The sequence below is a fragment of the Squalius cephalus genome (genome assembly GCF_949319135.1).
Source record: "Squalius cephalus genome assembly, chromosome: 5".
NCBI lineage: Eukaryota > Metazoa > Chordata > Actinopteri > Cypriniformes > Leuciscidae > Squalius > Squalius cephalus.
Genome location: NC_137126.1, coordinates 34,949,470 through 34,973,754, shown reverse-complemented (window position 1 = coordinate 34,973,754; position 24,285 = coordinate 34,949,470). Strand labels below are relative to the sequence as shown.

The 24,285-nt window shown below is 39.2% G+C and overlaps 1 protein-coding gene across 2 annotated transcripts in view; it reads left to right on the top strand.

Moving 5' to 3' along the window:
* Window positions 1–24,285, top strand: part of zmat4a (zinc finger, matrin-type 4a) — a 115,010-nt gene that overhangs the window by 2,015 nt on the left and 88,710 nt on the right. Inside the window, exon 1 of one of the 2 annotated variants that reach the window (XM_079870894.1) lies at window positions 17,071–17,329. The exons of the other annotated variant lie outside the window; for it this stretch is intronic. Coding sequence (XP_079727020.1) covers window positions 17,138–17,329 — 192 coding nt within the window. The 5' untranslated portion in view covers window positions 17,071–17,137. Of the gene's footprint in view, window positions 1–17,070; window positions 17,330–24,285 lie in introns of those variants that run through there. 2 annotated transcript variants of the gene reach the window in all.

Below are 24,285 nucleotides of genomic sequence, written 5' to 3'. Positions count from 1 at the left end.
TAAGCCTTTTTTTTTTTTTTTCTCAGTATTCGGGAAAATGAAATTGCACAGCTTTGGGTGGGAGGTTGGATGTTCAGAAAATGTTCATCCCTTGCACCACAAGGTGGCTCTGTTAGTGTAGAGTCACCTATGCTCAGAATGACCTCTGGTTGAATCCTTTTTTCTTTCTTTTTTTTATCACTGACTCCTGTGCAAAGCCTGCCTAACCCTACAGATGCATTTTCTGTTGAGGTTCATTTTTGTGGACTGTCCTACCCACTGTAATGGGCTGCTTTATACTTCAGAGTTTGTTTACTGAGTGATGAAATTGCAATAATTAAGATTTAAAAAGAGCCGTAGTTAAGATCACAATGTATATCTTAGTATCTTTTATAATAATAAGAGCAGATTTGTGGCATAATTTTAACAAAGTTTTTTTTATAACATAAAAAAAGAAAAGAAAAAACAAGAGCATCATAATTCGCCTCCCAGGACTTCTGAGCCAGAAGTGACAGCCCATTGCCTCTCCAATACTGTTTTTCCACTGGGAGGGACAAAGCCCACACTTATGGAGAAGCTTTTGTTGAGGAAAATGTCTTGCCAAAGCCCAGGGATATGATATATGATATGATATTATCTTTCGCCATCTATCTCCATTTCTGCTCACAGGAATTAAGTAGCAGAGCTGAGGTTTAGACTCTCAGCAGTATTTACAGCAAGACTTACAGCAATATGCTCAATGCACCATATGCTGATAAAAACCTCCTAAAGTGCCAGACGTGTTCATATTTACTGAAAATATGGTGTTATGTGGTCATTTATTTTGTAAAATGGGTAGGAAAAACTCAGTTGTTGTCTCAGCGTATACTGCTCATTGTCTTATTGTTTATCGGCAGGAAGGGTTATTAAGTTTGATGGAGTGAGGAAAGTTGAGTATTTGTGTCCTTTATTTGTGTCCTAGTGTGATGAAGAAAATTAGTTTTCTCATTTAATCTATTTTATAATACATATTCCACAGAAAAGCCCTAGTGTGACTGAGTAAGGCATGTTTGTCGTGTGGCTTCACACTGAGGGTGTGTATTCTTAGCTGGCTTTGAAAGCACCCTGCAGATATTAAAGGTGCAAAAAGGTAGCTCCAAATTAAATGGCACAGTGCATAACCAATGGCGGTGTTCAAGGTCGTTTTTTGTCCTTATACCCAGTGAATGCATTGTCGGATGAGAACCTTTTTGTCTTCTTTTTTTTTTTTTTATTAGCTTCTAGGACAAGACATGGTAATACAAGATATAAAAAGAGAGCATTGTAAATACAAAAGTCTGAAACAAACTATCAAAACAATAAAACAAGAAAGTGTTGTGATCATGTGAAGTGTGTGTTGGTGTGAGGTTGTGTTGTGCATGTGTACCTATATCTTTCATGTATCTACAAGGCAGAGAATCTGAGGAAAAAGGAGAGGAAAAAAAAAAAAAACTGAAATAAAGAAAGAAAGGGGGGAGGGGTTCGGTTGATGAACGCCCCAAGGTAATGCAGGGTGGCCTATCCACCATTCGGGGGCATTAGAGTGGAACAGAAGGGCATTATGAACTGTTTTCCAATGAACAAATAAGTAATGCAAAACAAGATTTGTGTAGAATTAAAAAGGCACATTTTACCCTGTTATGTTCTCTGGCTTTGGGCTATAGGCTGATTCATAGCTCAGGTGTGAGAGAGTTATGTGCTCTTCCACCTCACTTACATTACAGCATTGGAATGATGTTTCCATATTATGTAGTGGAAACTGGATGAAGTATTATGCTTAAAGGGTAACGTTGGTTTCACACTGCGCGCGTTAGCAGAGCGGAGGCAGCGCAGAGGCAATGCGTATGGTGAGCGGGAGCAGCACACGCCCATTTTGCTTTCACACTGGCAGCATTTGTCGCGCTCAGCTGAACCGCGGCTTGTGTAGGCTACAGGTTTTTGAGGTTGTGGTCAACTAAATACTTTGACAGATTTTGTATATTTTTTTGAATAAATAAATATTGATAGGTAATTGACACCTGAATTATATTTATTATTATATATTATCTGCATATTTATTTACATATTAGCACTCATCTCCAGCGGTTCTGCAAAAGAGTAATAACAAACATTGATAAATGTCTGTAATAACAAACAGCAAAGTTCTTAGAGACGTATTGTAAATGATCAATTTTTTTGGAAAAAAAGTCTAAAATTCAACAAAATCATGGACATCATAGATGTCTATACTGTATGTGTGCTATATTATTTGGTCTATTCTTTTTTTCTTTCTATGTTGAGTTGTTGTTCACTCGTGGGCCAGAGAAAGGTTGTCAAAAACACCTGCAAGCCTTTATAAAGCACATTATGTGGATCATAAATAACTTTATGCTTCTCAACCTCCACGATGAGACGAGTGTCGTCCATTATTGTTGTCTTTTCAGGTGCACTCTGAAGACCAACTCCTGTGACGCATGCTTTTGTTGATTGTTTACAAGTTGATTGTACTGAAATGTGTGTTGGCAGTGCCTGTACACAACCATCATAAAATGATAAAAATCCATCCAGTGTTTTTTTTTTTAATCTCCTTATATGTCCCCCCCCCCCTCTCAAATCAAGCCGTTCGACCTAGTGACGTCACACGGTCGGACGCCCCTCCCACGATTGTTGATTGACAGAAGCGTTTCAACACAGACCCGCCTTCGCTCGTAAGCGAGCTGTCAATCACAGTCCGCGCGGACCGGCGCATCATTGTTGAAACGTTGGAGCACTGTCTATTAGCAGAATGGCGTCTAAGCGATTGTGGTGTTCTGTTCTTGGGTGTAATAAGGAACACAGCAGTCATTTTGATGTTCATAAATCCGAACCGCTGAAGACGCAGTGGCTGAGTTTGTTTTCAAAGGGAATATTCCCCACGATCAACGTCAATGCTTTCATGTTTGCGCGAATCATTTCACACACCAGATTGCTCGAGGGTCAGTATAAAGCTGGTTTTGCTAAGAAGCTGCTCCTAAAAAAAGGATTGGTACCAACTATTCGTGTTCCTGCTGCAGCTCCAGAAGAAGAAGTAAGTGTAACGTTTTATTAACCTTTATATTAAAGGTTGTATCAGTGATTTCAGGCCCAAAAAAAAAGATCACATTCATCTAATCTTTCCTAACGATCCGCTAGCTGCCCGCCCCATAAGCATGCCGTCAAAAAAACGCGTCTCTGTAGGCAGCCTAGGCTCTGAGATCTACACTCAAAAACAATTGGTTTCACCAACCACTCAAAACCAAAACAAATAGTGTTCCAACCAATCACCGACAGGGGGTGGGTGTTGTGAGGTTTTGTGCTCGTGCACGGCTGCACGCGAAGTCGGAGCTGAAGAAGAAGCTGGCTCAAAACCTCACAACACCCTCCCCCTGTCGGTGATTGGTTGGAACACTATTTGTTTTGGTTTTGAGTGGTTGGTGAAACCAATTGTTTTTGTGTATAAATGGTATGACGGCGTAACGTTATGATTATAACGTAAGACTATAGAAAAAATGACAAACGTTAGCTTCAGTAAAGTTAGCTTCATTCATTGAGAGAAAAGGTATGACGTCACGTGCACCTTTTGGGTTTGTAGTCTTTGTAATTATGTATTTTTACAGTCTTATACCTCAACAGTTTTACATCAAACTGCGACTTTCTTGACTTTAAAATGTGTCTTTTAAATTGACAAACATCATATGTGTAATTCAGGGCACAATTCAAACGAGATCAAAATATTTGTTGTCTCTCACCATTGACTACCATACAATATTTTTACGAAATAAGGTCCCATGGTGGTCCACCGGAAGGGGAGGGACTTAGGCTCTCTATAGACTCGGCGCCAAAACGATCGCGGCACTGTTGCTTCTGCTCTGCTCCTGCTATGCGCTGCCGCGCCACCTCTGCGTGCAGTATGAATGCTCTAATCTGTTAACATGGGCGCTGAAAAAATATGCGCTGCTTACGCTCTGCTAACGCGTGCAGTGTGAAACCAGCGTTAGAATGTCAGTGGAGAAAGGCATAGTTCATCATAAGATCGTAATATACATCATATACTCGCTATATTGCTAAATCTACCCGATTTTTCATATCAACAAAAAAATATACCGGTATAACCTGGCATCTCTCGAGACTCCCTTGCTAGTTTACTGTTAATGATATGTTAAAGCACGCCAGCACGTTGACATGATTGGTTACAAGGTAGTTTGTGACGTCAGAAACACCAGCAATTTCAACTCGCGTTTTGAGTTTTTTCAACTCGCGTTTTTTCGCGTTTTTCAACTCGCGTCTTTCACTAAGGAGAAAATACTCAGCAATGGTGTTGACTTATGAATTTGCACATGGTTTGACTTAAAGCACATTAAAACACCACATAGACATAAACAACATTAAAAACTTGGTTTTTACCACAGGGAGACTTTAAATTGTCATAATATTTCACAATACTGTTTTTACTGTATTTTTGATCCCCTTGCAGTCAATAATTTTATCCTTTAAAATCAAAATGACATAGAGTTGTGGTCAGAATTATTGGCACCACTGGTAAGTCTGATCAAAGATGGCTGTACAAAGAAATCTGCATTGTTTATCATTTTGATCTTTCATTAAAAAAAATTGCAAAAATGTAACCTTTCATTGAAGAATTGAGGTGGTGGGGAAGTCACATTATGAAATAAATGTTTTTCTCCAAAACACGTTGGTTATAATTATTGGCACCCTTTTATTAAATACTTTTTGCAACCTCCTTTTGCCAAGATAACAGATCATTCCTCCCTACAGTATCTCTCCAGATCCCTCAGATTCCCAGGTCCATGTTGGCGCTTCTTCTCTACAGTTCACCCCACTCATTTTCAACAGGGTTCAGGTCAGTGGACTGGATGGCAGTGGCAGAAGCTTCGTTTTGTGCTCAGTGACACATTTTTGTGTTGATTTTGGGGGGTTTAAGGCTTTCTGACCCCAAGACTCAAGTAATCTCTGCAATTCTCCATCTGTGATCTTTGGGGAGTCTTTGGCCACTCAAACTTTCCTCCTCACTGTGCATTAGGACGATATAAACACATGTCCTCTTCCAGGCAGATCCATAGCATCTTTAGTTGATTGGAACTTCTTAATTATTGCCCTGAAGGTGGAAATGGGAATTTTAAAAGGATTTAGCTATTTTCATACAGCCACTTTCAACAATCTTTTGATGCACATCAGAACTATATTTTACTCATTGCAATGGATAATTAATGGAATTTGGCCTTTGCGTTTCCTTATATTTATACTCTTAGTCAAGAAGTTTTAACAAGAAGTCATGGCTGGACAATTTCATGTTCCTAGTCACCCTGATGTGTATAAAATTGGATGCCAATAATTGTGGCCAATGTGTTTTGGAGAAAAACAATTATTTCATAATGTGGTTTTTTTTTTTTTCACTTTCAATTATTTTACTTTAATGAAGGGTTAGATTTTTTTGAATGAAAGATCAAAAGGATAAACAATGCAGATTTTTTTTTTTACAGCCATCTTTGATCAGATTTACCAGGGGTGGCAATAATTCTGACCACAACTGTATTTAAACATTTTTTTCCATGTGATGAAAATTTGTATTCATCCTTAAAATACACTCTTAAGAAAAATGGTTCTAAACAGTACCAAATTAGGGTTCTTTGGCTTGTAACAATAGCAGAAACCTTTTTGGTGCTAAATAGAACCCTTATAAGGTTCTATAAAGAACCATGCTTTGAAAGTGCTATATAGAAACTTAATGGTGTTATAAATAACCTTTTCAACAATATTTATTTTCATTACTATTAGTATATTATCTTCATATTATTATTATTATTTATTATTATTATTATTATTATTATTATTATTATTACTATTATTATGAATATTTATGTTTTTTTTTTTTTTTTTTTTTTTTTTAGCCCTCTATCTGCCTGGTCTTATATCTTGTTGCCTCTTTTTTTTTTTTGAGCCCTTTACCATGTTAAAAGTGATATAAAGTCATGGTATAGCTTTAATTTCTTTTTTTTTGACTGGGTATGTTTAGGCATAAAGTCAAACAATATGGATCATAAATTCCATATCTCTGTTACTTACTTTGTGAAGAAGAGAACATGATTATCCTTTAACTGAACAGAGCTGCTCACACTACATGTTCTGTTAAACTGAAAGAGAAAAGGTTATAAAGTTATAATTTATAGACATTTTAAGAAATAAATAATTTACCTGTTGAGAATATGTTGACAATCCGTGTAGTTGTATAGCTGAGCTCCAGAAAATCAGTAATGAGGCTTTGACAGTTACAGATTTGAAAAACAAAAAGGTGGGAATAAAGAACCCTAAATTCCAACACAAAGAACCATTTCAGCATAAAGGGTTCTTCAGGACGATATGGTACTAAATAGAACTGTTACTACATGTAAAGAACATTTAAAGGACCATATTTTTTTAGAGGGTAGCTTTAATTTTACTCTACCCCCTTCCTTGATTTAGTATGCGTATACGCATGTCAATGAATATGCAAATTATATTCCGCCTCCACTCAATCACACCAGCTTGAGCCACTTGGTCAGCTGTAGTAAATGCTACAATGGCAAGCAGAAATATTTTGCTTTAATTCAGCCATATATGTTTGAACCAGAAAAAGACAAATTGTCAGTTTTGACTTGCAAAACAGCTGTTTTAGGGTTGCTTGCTGTAGTAATTGAACAAACAACATCCTGCTCAAATTTATATGACTTCTAGGCCTAGAAATCATACTTTTAAAATTAATTTAAATCAGCCCCTTTGGAAGTTTCTTGAGGTCCCCAGGTTGAGAACCACTTTCCGACCGTGTGAAGCACTGATATTCAAATTCTGGCCAATACAATAAGCTATTAATTATTGTCTTTTTTTTTACATAATTGTTTGAGATCCAAAAATAATTGGCAGACCCCCTGTAGTGTTGCCATGGGCCCCCTGAGGGTCACACACCTCCTGTCTCTCTGGTTTTGTCTCTTTTGCTCACAGGAGGCCCATCTCAATGTTGCACAACTTCCAATTAAAGTGTTAGAACGGGATAATGATGTTTGACCTTCAGCTAGCCACAGGGAAGGAGCAGTGAGCAATGTTTTGCTCTCAGAAATGGACTGACATTGAAACGGTATACGTTTGCAAAGGTGAAGAGGGAAATAAGTTGATAATTTCTCAAGATATTTCCTTCAAGTGTACTGGTAATTGTGCTTTGTGTTGTGCTAAATCTAGAAGGTTTTTAAAAATGTCAGAAATGTGATCGGTTCTATTGTTAGTTGATTGCAAACAGGTCCAGCTCACCAACACAGCATTTAATTAGTTAGATGGTGGGTTATTGTATGGCCACACTATTACATAAAGCCATCTTAATTTACTCTATGATAATCACCGTGACAAATTTATTATCTGCTGTCAGGAGCAGGTCGCTTTCCTTCATCATGCATCAATAAATTCTATGACATCTCCTTGCTCCTCTGCACATGACAGCAGATGTTTTCCACATCCCCTGGACACATAACACCACTGTCGTCTGTGGGATGGTGGAAAAAGCATTTCGTACTATATCCACATAACAGCCCATGTCCATGAAGCATCCAAAATTCATGAGTCTGGCAAAGAGAGAGATACTTTGTTCTTGTGCATCGAAACATCTGCTGTGTAAAAGAATCTCCTCTGTCGCTTTATTTTGAAAGCCTTTGGGGGTCAGGAGTGGACCCAACCCACCCAGCATTTGGCGTGTGAAGCTGTTTCTGGAGATGGTGAAGAGTCAAGCAGCATCGTTTTTCTCTCATTATTTATCTCGGCACATATTGTACACAGGTTCTGAATTATCCATAAGCACTCCAAGGGAAGTTTCAAAGCCCTGTCAGGGAGACTAAACAACTGTGTGAATACAACACAACATTAGAAAGATTAGCAGTTGAGAACAGGCCGACGCTGAGCAGTTCAAGGCTCTCTTTTCTCTCTTTTACATTATTTATCTTATTTTCTTGAGACATCTTCTTCTGTCACTCCTGTTTACGCAGTATGAGGAGCTGCTTGGGATCTGTTATTTTGTTTAGGGAAAAGGGAACAAGTCTCGTTTCTTGCCCTGAAGTCTTGTTTGCTTTTGGCTGCTTATAGACCTACTTAAGGGATTTTCTGAACTTAACTTTTTGCAGCAAAGTCAGTGTCACCAAGTTCTAGGTTCATGAAACATGGTTTTGATAATAATCTTTGTGATTTTTTTTATACTCTTTACCTTTTAAATCCAGCTTTATAGTGATATTATAATTTGTTTCTGTCTGTTCTTGAAAGTTCAGTAAGACTCAGTAACAGAGATGTACATCTTTTGTCTTTCCACTTTGCTTGTCCTAATTTTGTCCTGATTTTCAAATGAGCACATAGCCCATGCTTATAATGTTAAATCTTTGTCCTTCATTCAATCTTCTTATCGAGTCGAGTTTAGATAAAAACTAAGAGAGTTTTTATTTTTTATTAGTATTCCTATTCATCAAGGATGCATTAAGTTAATCCAGATTTCCATTTCAAATAAAGGCTGAACTTTCTAGTCAAATATTAAGCATCACAACTGTTTTCATTATGGATGATGAAAAAAAAAAAAAAAAAGATTCTTTAAGCACCAATTGATTTCTGTTGGATCATGTGACATTGAAGACTGGAGTAATGGCTGCTGAGAATTCAGCTTTGCCATCACAGGAAAAGGATAGATTTAAAAAAAGAGGATTTTAAAGTGCCCCTATTATGCTATTTTAAAGTTTCCTATAGGGCCCTATCTTACACCTGGCGCAATGCAGCGCCAAGTACGACGCAAGTGTTTTTGCTAGTTTCTGTCCGCCGCAGTTATCATTTTCACGTCCTGCGCCACGTTGTTTAATTAGTAAATGCATTTGCGCCCATGGGCATGCTGGTCTGAAAACGAGGTGTGTTCTGGCGCATTGTTGGCGTGTTGCTATTTTGAGGCAACAGAAGTAGACTGTGCCATTGACCAACTGAAACCTGGGGCCTATACCATGAAGCCGGTTTAGGTGGCCAGCCAGGTATGTTTCAGTTTAGTTTGCGCCAACCCTGGGTTTTAGGCACCATGAAAGTGGTTTGGCTTTTAGCAGTGTTCATAGCCATAGTAACTTACACTCCACGGCTAACCTGGTCCGGGGCAGGTTATGTTCCAGGTAAGAGATCTCAAACCGAAATTGAACCAATCAGCTGTGAGCAAAGGATAAAGTCACTCCACCTGTTTCTACTCCAAATTAAAGGTCACTACATAGCAAATTATTTTTAAAGACAAAATCATCTGGCTTTTAGGAACACTTATTTAGAATAATAATTTTGTATGATTTAGATATTTTATGTAATTATTAAAGGAACACGGCGGCTTTTTGGGACTTTAGCAAATTCACCATATCCCCCAGAGTTAGATAAGTCCATACATACCCTTCTCATCTCCATGCGTGCCGTAACTCTGTCTGACGCACCCACTGCTAGCCTAGCTTAGCACAAAGACTGGAGGTAAACAGCTCCAGCTAGCATACTGCTTCCAATAAATGACAAAATAACGGCAACAATTTCCTATTTACATGTTGTGATTTATATAGTCACAGCATGTACAAATAACAAGGTCACATGAGACACAGCCATCTTCTAACCGTATACATACCGGAAACTATATTCTCAGAAGGCGAAGCACTGCTACTTCTGCGGAGTGATAAGTCCATACATAAGTCCATGGTCAGCTCTGCTTGTACTGATGTAACATAAACGTTGCTAAAGCAAATCTTGCGCCATGCCTAATCTTTCCTCAAAGTAGTGAGAACGACAGACAATCTGCATTAATAGACCGTTTTAGGTAATGTTAATAGTGGCCCACAACTGATTAGCAGAAGAATTTCAGTAAGACAGTAATAATGTGAGTTAACCAGTTAGCAGGAGACCAACACAATATAAAACTCAAAACTAAGTATTTTGAACACCATCTTTCAAGAGCAAGCGGTTTTTGAATCCTGCATTGAACTCCGAGATTTGAGAAGCAGTCGTCAGTAAAATAAAGGGAACACAGCAAAAGTTTAGGATTATTGCTGTGGTATCATGGTAAAGATGGATTTTAACCACTGATTCTTCACATGCTCGTCCTTGGGCAGTGAAAAAAAAACTGGCTTTACAAACCTTCACATTGTAGAGCACAGCATCTTCTCGACATGATGCTATCCAGTATCCACAGGAATCAGCTGCAGGTTTGAGGGCGTTCAGGTTTTCCCTGGTGCCTGCGCGCAATAAGTGGGCGGGCAATATGCTAATGTTTCGTCTTGACGTCACAACGAAACAGCTTATGACTCATTTAAAAAAGGATTCATTTAATTGACTCAGAGTCAACTCTCACTTCTGAAAGACAATAACTTTATATACGGTGCACTTTCAGATTTAAAATTTCAGATTCACTTAAAGCTATGTTACACACTATGAAAGGTAATTTTCAAAAATCCATAATTAAGGGCCACTTTAAGAAAACAACAGAGATTTTACAATATTACTGATTTACTGTATTTTTGACCAAATAAATGCAGCCTTGGTAAGCGTATAAGAAAGTTCTTTCAAAATCTTACCGACCCCCTCCCCAATCTTTTAGAACTGTGTATATCTATTGAATCATTTAAATTATTAAAGGGCTAAAACCAATTAATAGTCTGCACCACCAGTTTTGACAAGCAAAACAGCTGTTATGGAGTTGCTGTAGTAATTTAACGAACAACTTCCTGCTCTAGACCCCTCATGCTTCAGTTCATTAAAATCCAGTCTAGCATATTAAGACTGACATGAAAAGCTTTTCACACTCACAATGTATGATTACAGCACAATCATTGTTAACTTCTTTATATCCTTGTTCATTTAATTCTCCTTTTTTTCATTAAGGTAATCTAACACAAAACCATGAGAGTTGTTTCTCCATAATGACCTGCTGCCCAGGGCCGTGCACAGACATTTTGGGGGGCAGTTGCTCAAGTGAAAAAAAGGGCAACAGATTGGTTCAAGACCGGCTTATTCATTCATGTAAGATGCAAGTGTCCGCTGACTTTATAAATGTGCCATTGAATCATTGACTTACCCGATACGTTCAAAAACAGTGCATTCAATAACAAAACCACTGTTGCTGGGAGGCGCAACTGTTCTTCTTTGTTTGGAACTGTTTTCGTTGGCAAAATAGAGCAAAAACAGTCAACATTTAAATGTTGCGTCTAATAATTCTCAATTCATATAATGAACTTATTGTTTATTTAATAGTTGTATAAAATGAATATTACATTTGCAGTCGTGTTGATATTCGAGAAAATAGCCTTCTTGCTCATGTGATATAGCTTAACTTAAACACAAAATACAAGAACTCATACAAGGGCAAATCATATCCTGAATTTTGGGGTCATTTTTATTAATTTTGGTAGCATTTCCGACCTTCCGCTCTCATCAATGAAGGCAGGACCGGGAGACGTGGATGTGCAGGGAGGGGCTTGTGCGGTCTCACCGAATTATTAAGAATGACTTGTCTGGCACACACTTAATTGAGAATTTATGCCACAGGTCAAATTTAAACAAAAACTAAAATAATCTAAGATAAAAATGTCTTGCAAAAAGAGCACTTATCTAGTCAGAGGCCAAAAGGGCAGGTGCTTAAGCACCACTTGGCGTCTGTCTGTGCATGTGCTTGCTGCTGTCTATGGTAATTCCTCTTATTAGTATAGAGGACACACAGACTCTCTCCCTGTGATTCCAGTTGCTTTTCTCTGTGCATTGGGATGTGTTGCTTCGGAATGCTAATGAGCTCAAGTAGGACATGAGGACATTACTCAGCAACCAGCACTGATGTGTGTGTGTGCATGCCTGTTTGTAGCACCAGCAGGGATTGGGAACATACTGAATTGGTTAGCATGCTTCTTTGCTTGGTTGCATCCTTTTGAGCCTTTTGTAAATCACTTGAGAAAGTAGCCAAATATACATAAGCCATTTCACATGAGGAAGAGTGCTGTTGTGCTGAATATTAATTTTTGAGCTTAGGGTTGAGGTCAAAGAAGCCAAAGCACCAAACTGGTTTGGAGATTGTGAGTGGAGCATCTGTGACTTCCTGATGTTTTAAAGAGCGAGTGAGTTCTGAAAGTGAGTCTGCAGTGTCGGGACTTTCTCCAGCTGAAGTGACAGAGGAAGACCTTGAAGCAGCTGGTGTCCAGCAGTACCTCCCCCCACAGATTACAGCACACCTTTGACAGCCGGAACATTTGTCAGGGCCGCCCACTGCACTGCCCTCTCTGCACTTACTGCTGCATCCCACATACATGCTCCTCACTGCGAGCACACATGCACAGTAATCAAAATCATATTTTGTTTCATATCTTTGTTTTAATGCAGTTGGTGTGGGGTTTGGAATAGAGTTTGATTGCTCAACGGTAAGATCTGTTCACTTGGTTTGTCTAGTCTTGACGATGATTTGGTAAAATACCACATAAAACGCCATGCAGTTCTGTGTGAAAAATTTACTTTTGAATGGTAGTGTTTTTTGTTTTTGTTTTAAAGAACATATACTTTTGATAACTTGAATATGCCCTTATAAGTGACAGTAAACATTTTTACACTGTAAATCAAAGAATCCCGGAAAAAAAATTCATGGTTTCACAATATTTCACAATATTGCTATTTTTATTGCATTTTTGATCAAATAAAGGCAGCCTTGGTGAGCATAAGAGACTTCTTTCAAAAACATCTTTCAAAAAACAATCTTACTGACCCCTTGGCATTTAAAAGTCTGAAAATCTATTATAAACCTTGTTTATATCAGGAGAGAAGTTTGAGTCGTTATTTTTATTTGTGTAGTGCTTTTCGCTTGTTTTTCTGTGATCCATTTGACAGCAGCAGAGGCAAAGAAAGTTTTTGATTGAAGATTATGGAAAAACCTTTGGAAAAACATGCACTGATGAATCATGCAAAATAAAGCCTGAGACTTTACGTAAGGAAATAGGGTACATTTGTATTATGTTGTCTTTTAATCACATTCACATGGCAATAATGAAAACTTTCGCTGTTTAAATGAGGGAGAAAACTCAACTCTGTCTGCCCTATCTCTCTCACTATAAGCAGGCTTCAGACTGATTAATAATGCAATTGTTCCTTGGATGTGTGCTGTGTGTGTATGTGTTCGTCAGAGCAATGGTGCTTGGGCTCCAGTGATTTTGCCTATTTTGTTCTGCTGAATTTATGCACAGTTTCCTCAGAGCGGGATAGTGAGCTCTTCTCCCCACACCCTCTTTTTATTTCTTCTCCTTTTCTTCTCTCTGTCCCTTCCTCCCCTATTCTGCAGCAGCTTGGGTTATCTTTTATAGTTTCATATCTCTCATATCTGTAAACCTGTTGCTGGAATGCCTATATCTGTTGCCCAGAGCTACTTCAGACACAACTGTGCAAACTTTTTTTCTTGAATTCAGCACATCTACAGACGTTTGTCAGAGAAGGTTGCCTTTTCTCTGATGATGGGTAAACTGAGGACACAAACAAAAGGAGGCTGAAAGACCTTGGTATAGAGTCCGTAATTGCTACTGCATATTTTTGTAGATGCGTCACAACAGCAAAGTACTTTGAACATTGCCCTACAATCTATGAGAACAGTGTCATATCAGAAACTGAAATTAAGAGTTGAGAGTGCAACTGAGCACAATTGAAGATTTACCTGAGCTCTAAATCTGATGCAGATTTAGAAAATTTCTAGAGTAGCGGCACCCTGCATGGGATAGATTTGAGCCACTGAATGAAAAATTATAATAAGTTAATTTGAATATCTTGAGTACTGTAATAGAGTGATAGCCTATCTAATATGTATGCATGAATTAGTGTAACAAACCAACTCCATTTAGAAACTATTCAGTATGTTTATTTATTCTGTTTTAGAGAAGTTGCAGTCATTAGCATTTGCAAATCAGGTCATGCTAAAAATGTTTGGATCCCAGTGTCTTAATCTGGCTTCCAACAAGAGCTGCTGCACAAAAAAAAAAAAAAAAGGCTACAAGAGAGGGACCAGCAACACCAAAGTACCCCCCCCCCCCCCCCCCCCCCAGAATCATTTATTGGTAAATAATCCATTGTGTTCCATGTTTTTTTTTTTTTTTTGTAATTTGAGCTAAAGAAAAAAAATCTGATTTTTGTTGATTTGAAACATATTATTGAAACATCTTGACGGGCATTCCAATTTAAAGTACATATGAAATTAAATTCACCCATCTATATTTTAATTGCATGTTATTTATCTTATTGTGAATGATTTTTCCATGCATGTGTTTTTTTTTTTTTTTTTTTTACGTGTAATTTTTTTTTTTCAACAACAGGCTTTTCTCTGGTGACATAATGCCGGACTTCTCCAATAATTTAGTCCGCTAAAACCCACCCCTTTCTTACAATCGACGGTAATCTCACATTCAGATCTGCCTCCATCCAATCAACAACCGTTGGATGCCTGGTCATTTTTTGAGGCAGCATAGATGTATGATCTCCCACAATCCTGTGAGTGTGGGAAGGCGTATGTAAGCAGAACATTGTGCCCTTAAGCTAAGATGGCAGCAAACATGCTGCACACTTCCACACGTGCCTTTGAGATGAATAGGGATGTTAGTTGACATCTCTCTTCAGGTATTACAGACCTCCTTGGCATTAACTCAGTTTCCTTGGGTGTCTTCATACAGAACTGTTGTCTGTTAAATCAGTGACTGACTGTGCAGCATGTCAGCTGCTTCTTAATTAGATGACTGCATCCTAGGGCCCTGTTTACACTTGGTATTAAGATGTGTTTTAGATTGGATCTCAAGTGGATGAGATTTAAACGGGGTCGTAGTTTAGATGTGGTCGAATGTTTTGAACCGCCGCAAAAGAGCTTTATTAAAGGTATAGCGGAGGATTTTCTTTTTCCGGGTGGATCATCAAGACTATTGGTCCTCCTAAGTGTCAATCATTCTGGTGATATGTTTACGTAAGGCCGTTGTACCTGCTCGTGCACACGATTCACATGATGGCGTGCGCTCAAAACACAGTTTGGGCTTCCCACTGATGCCTCAGTCGCGAAGTTTCTACTTGACAGGTAAAGTTTGGCATGCTATTTGGAGAAATCCATTTAAAATCACTGCTAGTAAAACTTAATGAAAGCTATGATTAGCTTGTGCATACATTTAATAGTCGTTCCCTCTCGGGAGCAGGTAGAGTGTTGCGCATGTGCATTTTTTCAAAAAGTGGAGAGGGCGGTTCTTTTCTAAAATTCGGGAAAATCCTCCGCTATACCTTTAAGGGAAACGCACCAGCCACAGGTGATTTGTGACCCTGGATCACAAAACCAGTCACATGGGTCAATTCAATTGAGATTTATACATCTGAAAGCTGAATAAATAGGCTTTCCATTGATGTATGGTTTGTTAGGATAGAATCTTATTTGGCCGAGATACAACTATTTGAAAATCTGGAATCTGAGGGTTCAAAAAAATTTAAACATTGAGAAAATCACCTTTAAATTTGTCCATTTATGTTCGCGATTGTGCTGCATTCACTCACAACAATAAATGTTTTATATATTTACGGTAGGAAATTTACAAAATATCTTCATGGAACATGATCTTTACTTAATATCCTAATGATTTTTGGCATAAAAGAAAAATCGATAATTTTGACCCATACAATGTATTGTTGGCTATTGCCACAAATATACCCGTGCGACTTATGACTGGTTTTGTGGTCCAGGGTCACATTTAAACTTGGGCTGATGACCCAAGTTTGGTTTGAAGACGAAAAACGTACCAAGCACAATGTTCTCACACAATTCCTGATTTCTATCACACACTCTGATAGAAGTGAGTGGTCAGCATGGTCTGTAAATTGCGCAAGCTTATTTTGTTCATTACATTGAAAGATCTGAAAAAGGCAAAAGCCCATACATTTACTCGTCCATAGACCCTCCCCTCGACAGGGTTTTTCCTGGGTCAAAATTCGGTTTTTGGTGGTGGCCGATGGACACTGTCATCCTTTCTTGCCCTTCTTTTTTCTTTTTTTTAAAGCTGTGATTTTTACCACTGGATTTCATGGCTTTGTAAGATAAAATTGTTCTTTGCTAGACCTAATAATTATTTTGGTATATAAAATTTGATATCAATATCAAAAAGTAGCATAAAAAAGTTTGATTTAACTAATAGTCTAATTTTCTACCATATACAATTGAAAACAATTAGCAGCTAGCTAACAACAACTTGCTTTGCACTTTTTTTTTGAGGTTTCACCTCCAAAAATGTTTTTTTTTGGTAATTTTTCTACACATTGTCATATAAATAACCTGAACATACTGTAGTTTAAGGTTAAATCTTGCTAACAAAAATGGGGTAAGCACACTTACATTCTCATTTTAAGAGGTGTTCTGAGTAAATGTGGTTTGATTTGTTAACATTAGTTAATGTATTAGGCTAACTAACATGAACCATGAGGAATACATTTGTTATTGTTTATTAATCTTTGTTAATCTTAGTTAATACAAATACAGCTGTTCATTGTTTGTTCATGTTACTTGATAGTGCATTAGGCTAACTAATGTATACAACTTTTGATTTCAATAATGTAGGCTATAGTAAATGGTGAAATTAACAAAGATTAATAAATGCTGTAGAAATGCAGTTTATTAATAGTTAATGTAAACCAATGTAGTTAACTAGATTTTAATAAATGGAACCTTATTGTAAAGTGTTACCGATTTGTTACATGATCGATTCAGACGTCTCGTAAGTTCAGTGTTGGACAGATCAGTTGTTTTAACCATTCATTAAATAGAATCGGTTCAAAAGAGTCATTAGTTCGCGAATCGGACGTGTCATTAGTGAACCACCACGGCACGCGTTAGGACATCGCACAAGATTTGTGTTAACACAGAAAACATTTAATCACTGGATAGGTTTTTTGGGTTTATTGAAAGAGTGGTTTATGTCAGCTGAATGTGCAGAACGCTTTTCAGAGAAGATAAGACATGTTTTTTTTAGCACAATTCACACCCAGTGGTAATTCAGGAAAAAAATCTCCGAATGCTCCTAGGGAAACTTCGGTTGCTTCCACCTTTTACCATCGTGTCAATTCTCAATTGATTTTGATTAATATGCTCGAGGGAGAGAGAGCGAGACAGTTTGAAGACGGTGAGAGTGTGCGCGCGGCCGGGGCCCTCTGCTCGTTGTTAGGCCCTGTCACATGCGCAGCAGTCATCTACGTCACTCACCGATCAAAAGGCTTTGGCGGGACAAAAATTCGCTTTTTGTCGAATGAAAACATTTTCAATGCAGGAAGAAATGAGGTAAGAAGTGGTTGAAAGTGGACAAAAGTGACGGTATAAAACACCAGGTGTAAACGGGTATGTGTCTCCCTTGTCTACATGTTGACCAAGATGCATTTTAATACCAGGTGTAAACAGGGCCGTAAGGCGTCATTCTTAGGCCAGTCCTGAGGAATAGACTAGAGCAGGCGTTCTCAACCCTGGTCCTCGAGGGCCACTCTCCTGCAGAGTTTAGCTCCAACCCTAATCAAACACACCTGAACCAGCTAATTAAGCTCTTCAGGATTAGGAGAGAGCTACAGACAGGTGAGTTTGATCAAGGTTGGAGCTAAACTCTGCAGGAAAGTGGCCCTCGAGGACCAGGGTTGAGAACGCCTGGACTAGAGTCTCATTCTCATCCTATATCATAAAAGTTTCCACCCCCACGGTCACAGAACAAATATACTATTAAAATGAATTGTGGAAAAATATTAAAGATTTTTAACTGACTTTCTATTAATGCAGTAGAGTGAATGACAACTGTCTGGTCTCCCGATGGTTTACATTATGAGCTAGCATTGAGTGATTTACAACAAAAAGCAAAAGAAAACATAATGCCTTTCTCTCGGATGTTTATTTATTTATTGCAGTAGCCTACATAATGAAATTGGACAAGCTCAGTGCAGATTCATTTTCAGCTAATTCTTTATTTGTAAATTGGAATGTGTGCAAAGGATGCGAAGGATACACTTGATAATCCTTCAAAATAATCCAAACAAGACGGAGCTTGATGATGTGGCAGCCTTACTAGGCCGCAGCCTGCGAATTGAGAAGCACCAGAGCCCGTCTACGGAGAGCCTTGGCACTTCCTACTAGCCCCATTGTATCGATCTTAGTTGCAGTTCCATTAGAATTCCACTGGAGGTGATCGCGGGCGAGTGCAGACTGAATGGGAGTCTATGGGGCTAGACGGCTAAATTTGTCTCTTTCACCTGATTGCCGTTGAGAAATCTCAGATTTTATTGTAGGTTTTGCAAGTTCAACATGGGTTATAGGTCGAAAATTGAATGAACGAGTGCTTATGTCCTTTCGATTTTGAGTTGAGTTGTTGTTGCCCATAACACGCTAGCATTCTGCTAATGAATGCTGATTGGTCAGTGAAGGACTGATTACGACCAGAGATACCGCTTGATGGCATCGTGGGATCCGAAGCGGGACCAGAAACAAACAAAACAAAAACTCTTCTAGCACGTGTATTTACCTGTGTCAGCTGTGTTGTCGATGCCTCGAGAGAAAAGAAAGTGCAGAGCGCGAAAGCACCAAAGCGACTGAAGGATTGCCGTAAAGCATTATCTCTGGTTGTACGATGTGTATGACGTCATTGACATTTTAAAAGACTTTTTAAAGCAAATAAGTGACTCTAAAAAATCGAACACCCAGCAATGTGTAATTTCTTTGCATCTCCTTTCGAATACAACATTCAAATTACTAGACAAAAAATTATATCCTGAGAAAAGTGGATTTTGAGGAGTATATCGTCATAGACCTCCATTCATTCTGCACTCGCCTGCGAGCGCCCCCGCATGGACAGAGACGTGTTACTGCAGCCAGTCCAGAAACCGGAAGTAACCAGAGAGTGCCAATTCTCTTCCTATTAGACATTCTCTGGAAGCACCCACAGTCAGTAGCTGTGTCCCAATGTGAAGGCTGCATCCTCCGAAGGCCGTATTTGAAGGCCGATTGCGTCACAGCGGCGTGGCGAAGGATGTCCCAATTCAAAGGCTGCACACTTCGGAGGTCGCATTTGAAGGCCGATTGCGTCACCGCGGCGCGATGAAGGCTAAAGCGACGCCAAATGCACCCTTCGTTTCCCCGTGAAAGGAAGGATACATAAATGGACACTTATCGGACTACCTTACCCTATTCTACCCCATAAGTCATCGCGCACCGGTGACGACAGCATTTTTATTTAAAAAAAAAATGACGGCCGAGAGTTCGGTGGTGGACGGCAAATTCACATTTAAATGTAAGTATTATGTTTTCATTTACTCAAATAGCTAACGAATCCACAGTTAAAAGCCACAAGTTTTTCTTTCTTATAAACTTCACCTTAACTCCTTTGTCACCATTGCGTGGCTTCATTCATCGGGTGGTTTGAGGCAAAACTTGTGCTAATATTAGTTTAATAATTGTTTTAGGGAGCAAGGAGCAGACCGCTCAATTTATTAAATTGCAATTAAAAAGATAAATAAACTAAATAAATCAAATTAAGTTTTATTGTAACATTTGCAATAGTCTGTCTAACTTGTGTAAATAAGAAATATCATTCACCCTATAAAGTCCACAACAATAAGAAAAGCAGTAGATAAGGCAATGGGGTTTCACTTTTATGTGTTTTTGTAGTGCTGTCATGCAAGCTATGTGTTTTTAACCAAATTTGAGTATACAGAAATATGATTTCTGAATATGAATATGATTTTAAAAATGCAAAGTAAGAAAGTTGAGATCACATCTTTGCTGAAATGTATTGTGCTGTTGTTGTTAACAAGCCATGGTTAATTTGCTCTGCCTTAGGATTGCACGTGTCCTGGGACAGGTGAGGGTGTGAGTGGGAACCCTGAAACTTGGCCCTGGTTTGTCCTCATGGATGAGGTGTTGGGACAGAGGCATTGCACCACCCCCCGTCCTCATTGCCTCAATCCCTGAGGACACACCAGGGCCGAGTTCAGCAGTGGGTGCCCACGGTGAGGAGGAGCCAGGGGCAGCAGCAGCACCAGCACCCACACCACGAAGAAAGCGAGACAGAGAGGATGAGTTTTTGGACTTGATTAGAGAAGACATGGGACTGCAGAGGCGAGGAGAGCACTGGAGAGTAGGGAGAGGATGGACAGGCTATTTTCTCTTCTTGAAAGAATGATTGAGAAATATGTGTATGTGTGTGTATGTATATATATATATACACTGCTCAAAAAAATAAAGGGAACACTTTTTAATCAGAGAATAGCATTAAGTCAGTTAAACTCCTGAGATATTGATCTGGTCAGTTAAGTAACAGAGGGGGTTGGTAATCAGTTTCAGCTGATTTAGTGTTAATGAAATTAACAGCAGGTGCACTAGATGGGCAACAGTGAGACAACCCCCAAAACAGGAATGGTTTTACAGGAGGAGGCCACTGACATTTTTTCCCTACTCATCTTTTTGGACTGTTTTTCACCAGTTTTGCATTTGGCTAGGGTCAGTGTCACTACTGGTAGCATGAGGCGATACCTGGACCCTACAGAGGTTGCGCAGGCAGTCCAGCTCCTTCAGGATGGCTCATCAATACGTGCCATTGCCAGAAGGTTTGCTGTGTCTCCCAGCACAGTCTCAAGAGCATGGAGGAGATTCCAGGAAGACAGACAGCTACTCTAGGAGAGCTGGACAGGGCCGTAGAAGGTCCTTAACCCATCAGCAGGTCCAGTATCTGCTCCTTTGTGCGAGGAGAAACATGATGAGCACTGCCAGAGCCCTACTAAATGACCTCCAGCAGGCCACTAGTGTGAATTTCTCTGACCAAATAATCAGAAACAGACTTCATGAGGATGGCCTGAGGGCCCGATGTCCTCTAGTGGGCCCTGTACTCACTGCCCAGCTCCAGGGAGTTCAATTGGCATTTCCCATTGAACACCAGAATTGGCAGGTCCGCCACTGGTGCCCTGTGGTTTTCACAAATGAGAGCAGGTTCACCCTGAGCACGTGACAGACAGGAAAGGGTCTGGAGAAGCCGTGGAGAATGTTATGCTGCCTGTAACATCGTTCAGCATGACCGGTTTGGTGGTGGGTCAGTGATGGTCTGGGGAGGCATATCCATGGAGGGATGCACAGACCTCTGCAGGCTAGACAATGGCACCCTGGCTGCCATTAGGTATCAGGATGAAATCCTTGGATCCATTGTCAGACCCTATGCTGGTGCAGTGTGTCCTGGGTTCCTCCTGGTGCACAACAATGCCCGGCCTCATGTGGCGAGAGCATGCAGGCAGTTCCTGGAGGATGAAGGAATGATACCATTGAAGGGCCACCACGCTCACCTGACCTACATCCAATAGAACACCTCTGGGACATTGTGTTTTGGTCCATCTGACATCACCTGGTTGCACCTCAGTCTGTCCAGGAGCTCAGTGATGCGCTGGTCCAGGGGCCGTATTCACAAAGCATTTTATCTTAGCACTAGGAGTACTCCTAAATCCCACTAAAAGATTTTAGCTAGGAGTTTTCTCTTAAAAGTTATTCACAACGCCTTTCAGACCTACTCTTAGTAAAGAAAAATGACAACTCCTAAACTAAGAGTGAGTCTTCGTTGCTATGGATGACGTCATTACTCATGCACGAGCTTGACTGAAGTGACCACTTTGATTGGCTGATGATTGTAACGCGGGAATGATTCCAAACACCTCCCCTACGATGATGAGTGACAGGTGACAGGTCTGAGAATGCGTGCGCTACACAAGTAGTGCGAAGGACGGAAGATGATGAATAACTGAATAAATAGCCTAAATGAATAAAGAGTAAGGCAAAACAAATAACCTAGTAGCCTAATGAAACATATGGATTGATGCAATATCTTTGCAACATTATTGAATTAATCTGTCACTATATGCCTCTGCCTACGTTTGCAAAGAGAAGAACATTTTAATTTAATTAACAATGATACGTTACAATTAGTTTACATGCAATGAGTAGCCTAGTTTTGGTTGTTGTTGGTGGCGTTATTGCATCCCTAGTTATGCCTACAATGCAAAATTGTTCCCTCGCGATTGGAAGCTCCTGTAGCCGCCGCATACGCATTTCAAAACATCGCAACGTGAAATGCCACCAAAAGCGGTTTGTGAATAGGTCTTAGTGAGTTAGGAGTCCTCTCGACTTCTTTTAAGCTGTCCCAGACTTAGGTGCTACTTTTAGGGCTAAAATGCTTCGTGAATTACTCTTAGTGAAAAAAATTAGGAGTCCTAAAGTTAGGAGTGACACGCCCATTATTTTTAGGAGTTGCTCCTAAATTCACCAATTAGGAGCTACTTTTAGCCTTAAAATTCTTTGTGAATACGGCCCCAGATCTGGGAGGAAATACCCCAGGACACCATCCGTCATCTCATTAGGAGCATGCCCCGACGTTGTCAGGCATGCATACAAGCATGTGGGGGCCATACAAACTACTGAGTACCATTTTGAGTTGCTGCAATGAAATTTCAGCAAAATTGACAAGCCTGCTGCATCATTTTTTCACTTAGATTTCCGGGGTGTCTTTGAATTCAATCCTCTGTAGGTTGATCATTTTCATTTCCATCAAACGATGTGGTATCCTTTCGTTCATAAAACATTACCCAATCCATATTAGTATAGATAGATCCAGCATGATATTTTTCCCCATTGAGATCTGATGTGTTTTCAAAGTGTTTCTTTAATTTTTTTGAGCAGTGTATTATTCTTTAACTTTTTTCCACTTATATTTTTTAAAAGGAAACAAAAAATTCTGTACATTTATTTATTTTTATGCAACTTTAAATGTGTAAATAAAAGAGAATTCATTGCTCTGGACATGGTTTATTTTTGTAATGACAGTCATAATTTCTACATGAAACAAATTCTTCTATACCTTTTTCCCCCAACTATTTACAACATACGTTAAACATCTCAAAATCAACATATTTACAGTACATAAAATAAGAAAAAATGATGTAGACTTTTATTCAGCTGAGTGGGAGACCCTGGTGTGCTGCTGGACCGGGATGGGCTCCACTATAGAGACCCTGGTAAGGCCTCTGCTGGTGGGACATCATCTGGGATGGTCTCCAGAGTGTTTGAGTGCATATTTTCACTATCCACTAAGTTGTCTACCAACAGGTTTGCAGGGCTGACTCATGGAATAAATATTGAGATACTTTATTACACTAAAGTACTTTTAATAACCACTAATACCGCATTGGTGAAAAACTACTAGTCATATATTTCAAACCTTAGCTAAGCAAAATTATCTTGCATACTCTAATGTACTTAAGGCATCAAGAGTAAAAGTAAAGGAATTCTGCCGGAAAAAAACCTTGTCAGGGTTTTTATGATGGTTCTGCTTTTATATTAGCCTACTGCATATGTTGCATTTTACTTATGAATATTTTCAAGGTTGCTACATTTAAACTATATACTTTTGTGTAGTTTAATGTAAAACAATGCATCATATTGTAAAATAACATAATTTTGTAGTGTTGCTGTCCCGTGTGGGAAAATTAATTTGAGTATTAACGAAGTAGTTTCTTGCATACCACTACTGGTTATTTTGAAAATTAAAGTAACAAAATGTAGGCCTATTGTCACAATATTAACAAATTGTTGCTAACTACAGCTGCGTCCGGTCTAGCCTACGGAGGATTGTTCTTGTCGCCTAGCAACAGTGACTGACAGCTGCCGATGAAGAGCGGGAGTAATATTCGCACTGGACTTTTTATATTCAACTAGGTTTTATATTCAAATAGGATTGAAAACCTGTATAAATATATTTACCATGGTCCATTTATGTGCATAATAAAAAGAATACAATAGCCTACAAAATCGCATCAAGGTAAGATATAAATGAACATTTGAATCTTCGACTAAGCCGAAAGTACATGACCTGAAACATCCTTACCATGTCCTCCAGTAAAATATAAAACAAAAAAATGACAATAGCCAATTCTGGCTCCATAGCTGTTTACTCAATTATATCAATTGAATTATCAGGATGGCAGCATACTCTCGCACCGTTGCTTGGCGCCTGGAGTGGTAATCGGAAACACCTGGCTGCACAATTAGGAAATCCTACGGAGGCTACACGGTGCGTCCTTCGGAGGACGCATAGGCTGCATCGTTTGAAGTCCGCGGCCTTCGGAGGATGCAGCCTTCACATTGGGACACAGCTAGTGGCTTTTTAAAGCCTTGTCTCCAGTGCAGCTGTTAGTAATTGGTTGTAATAAAGACATTCTAATTCGTCC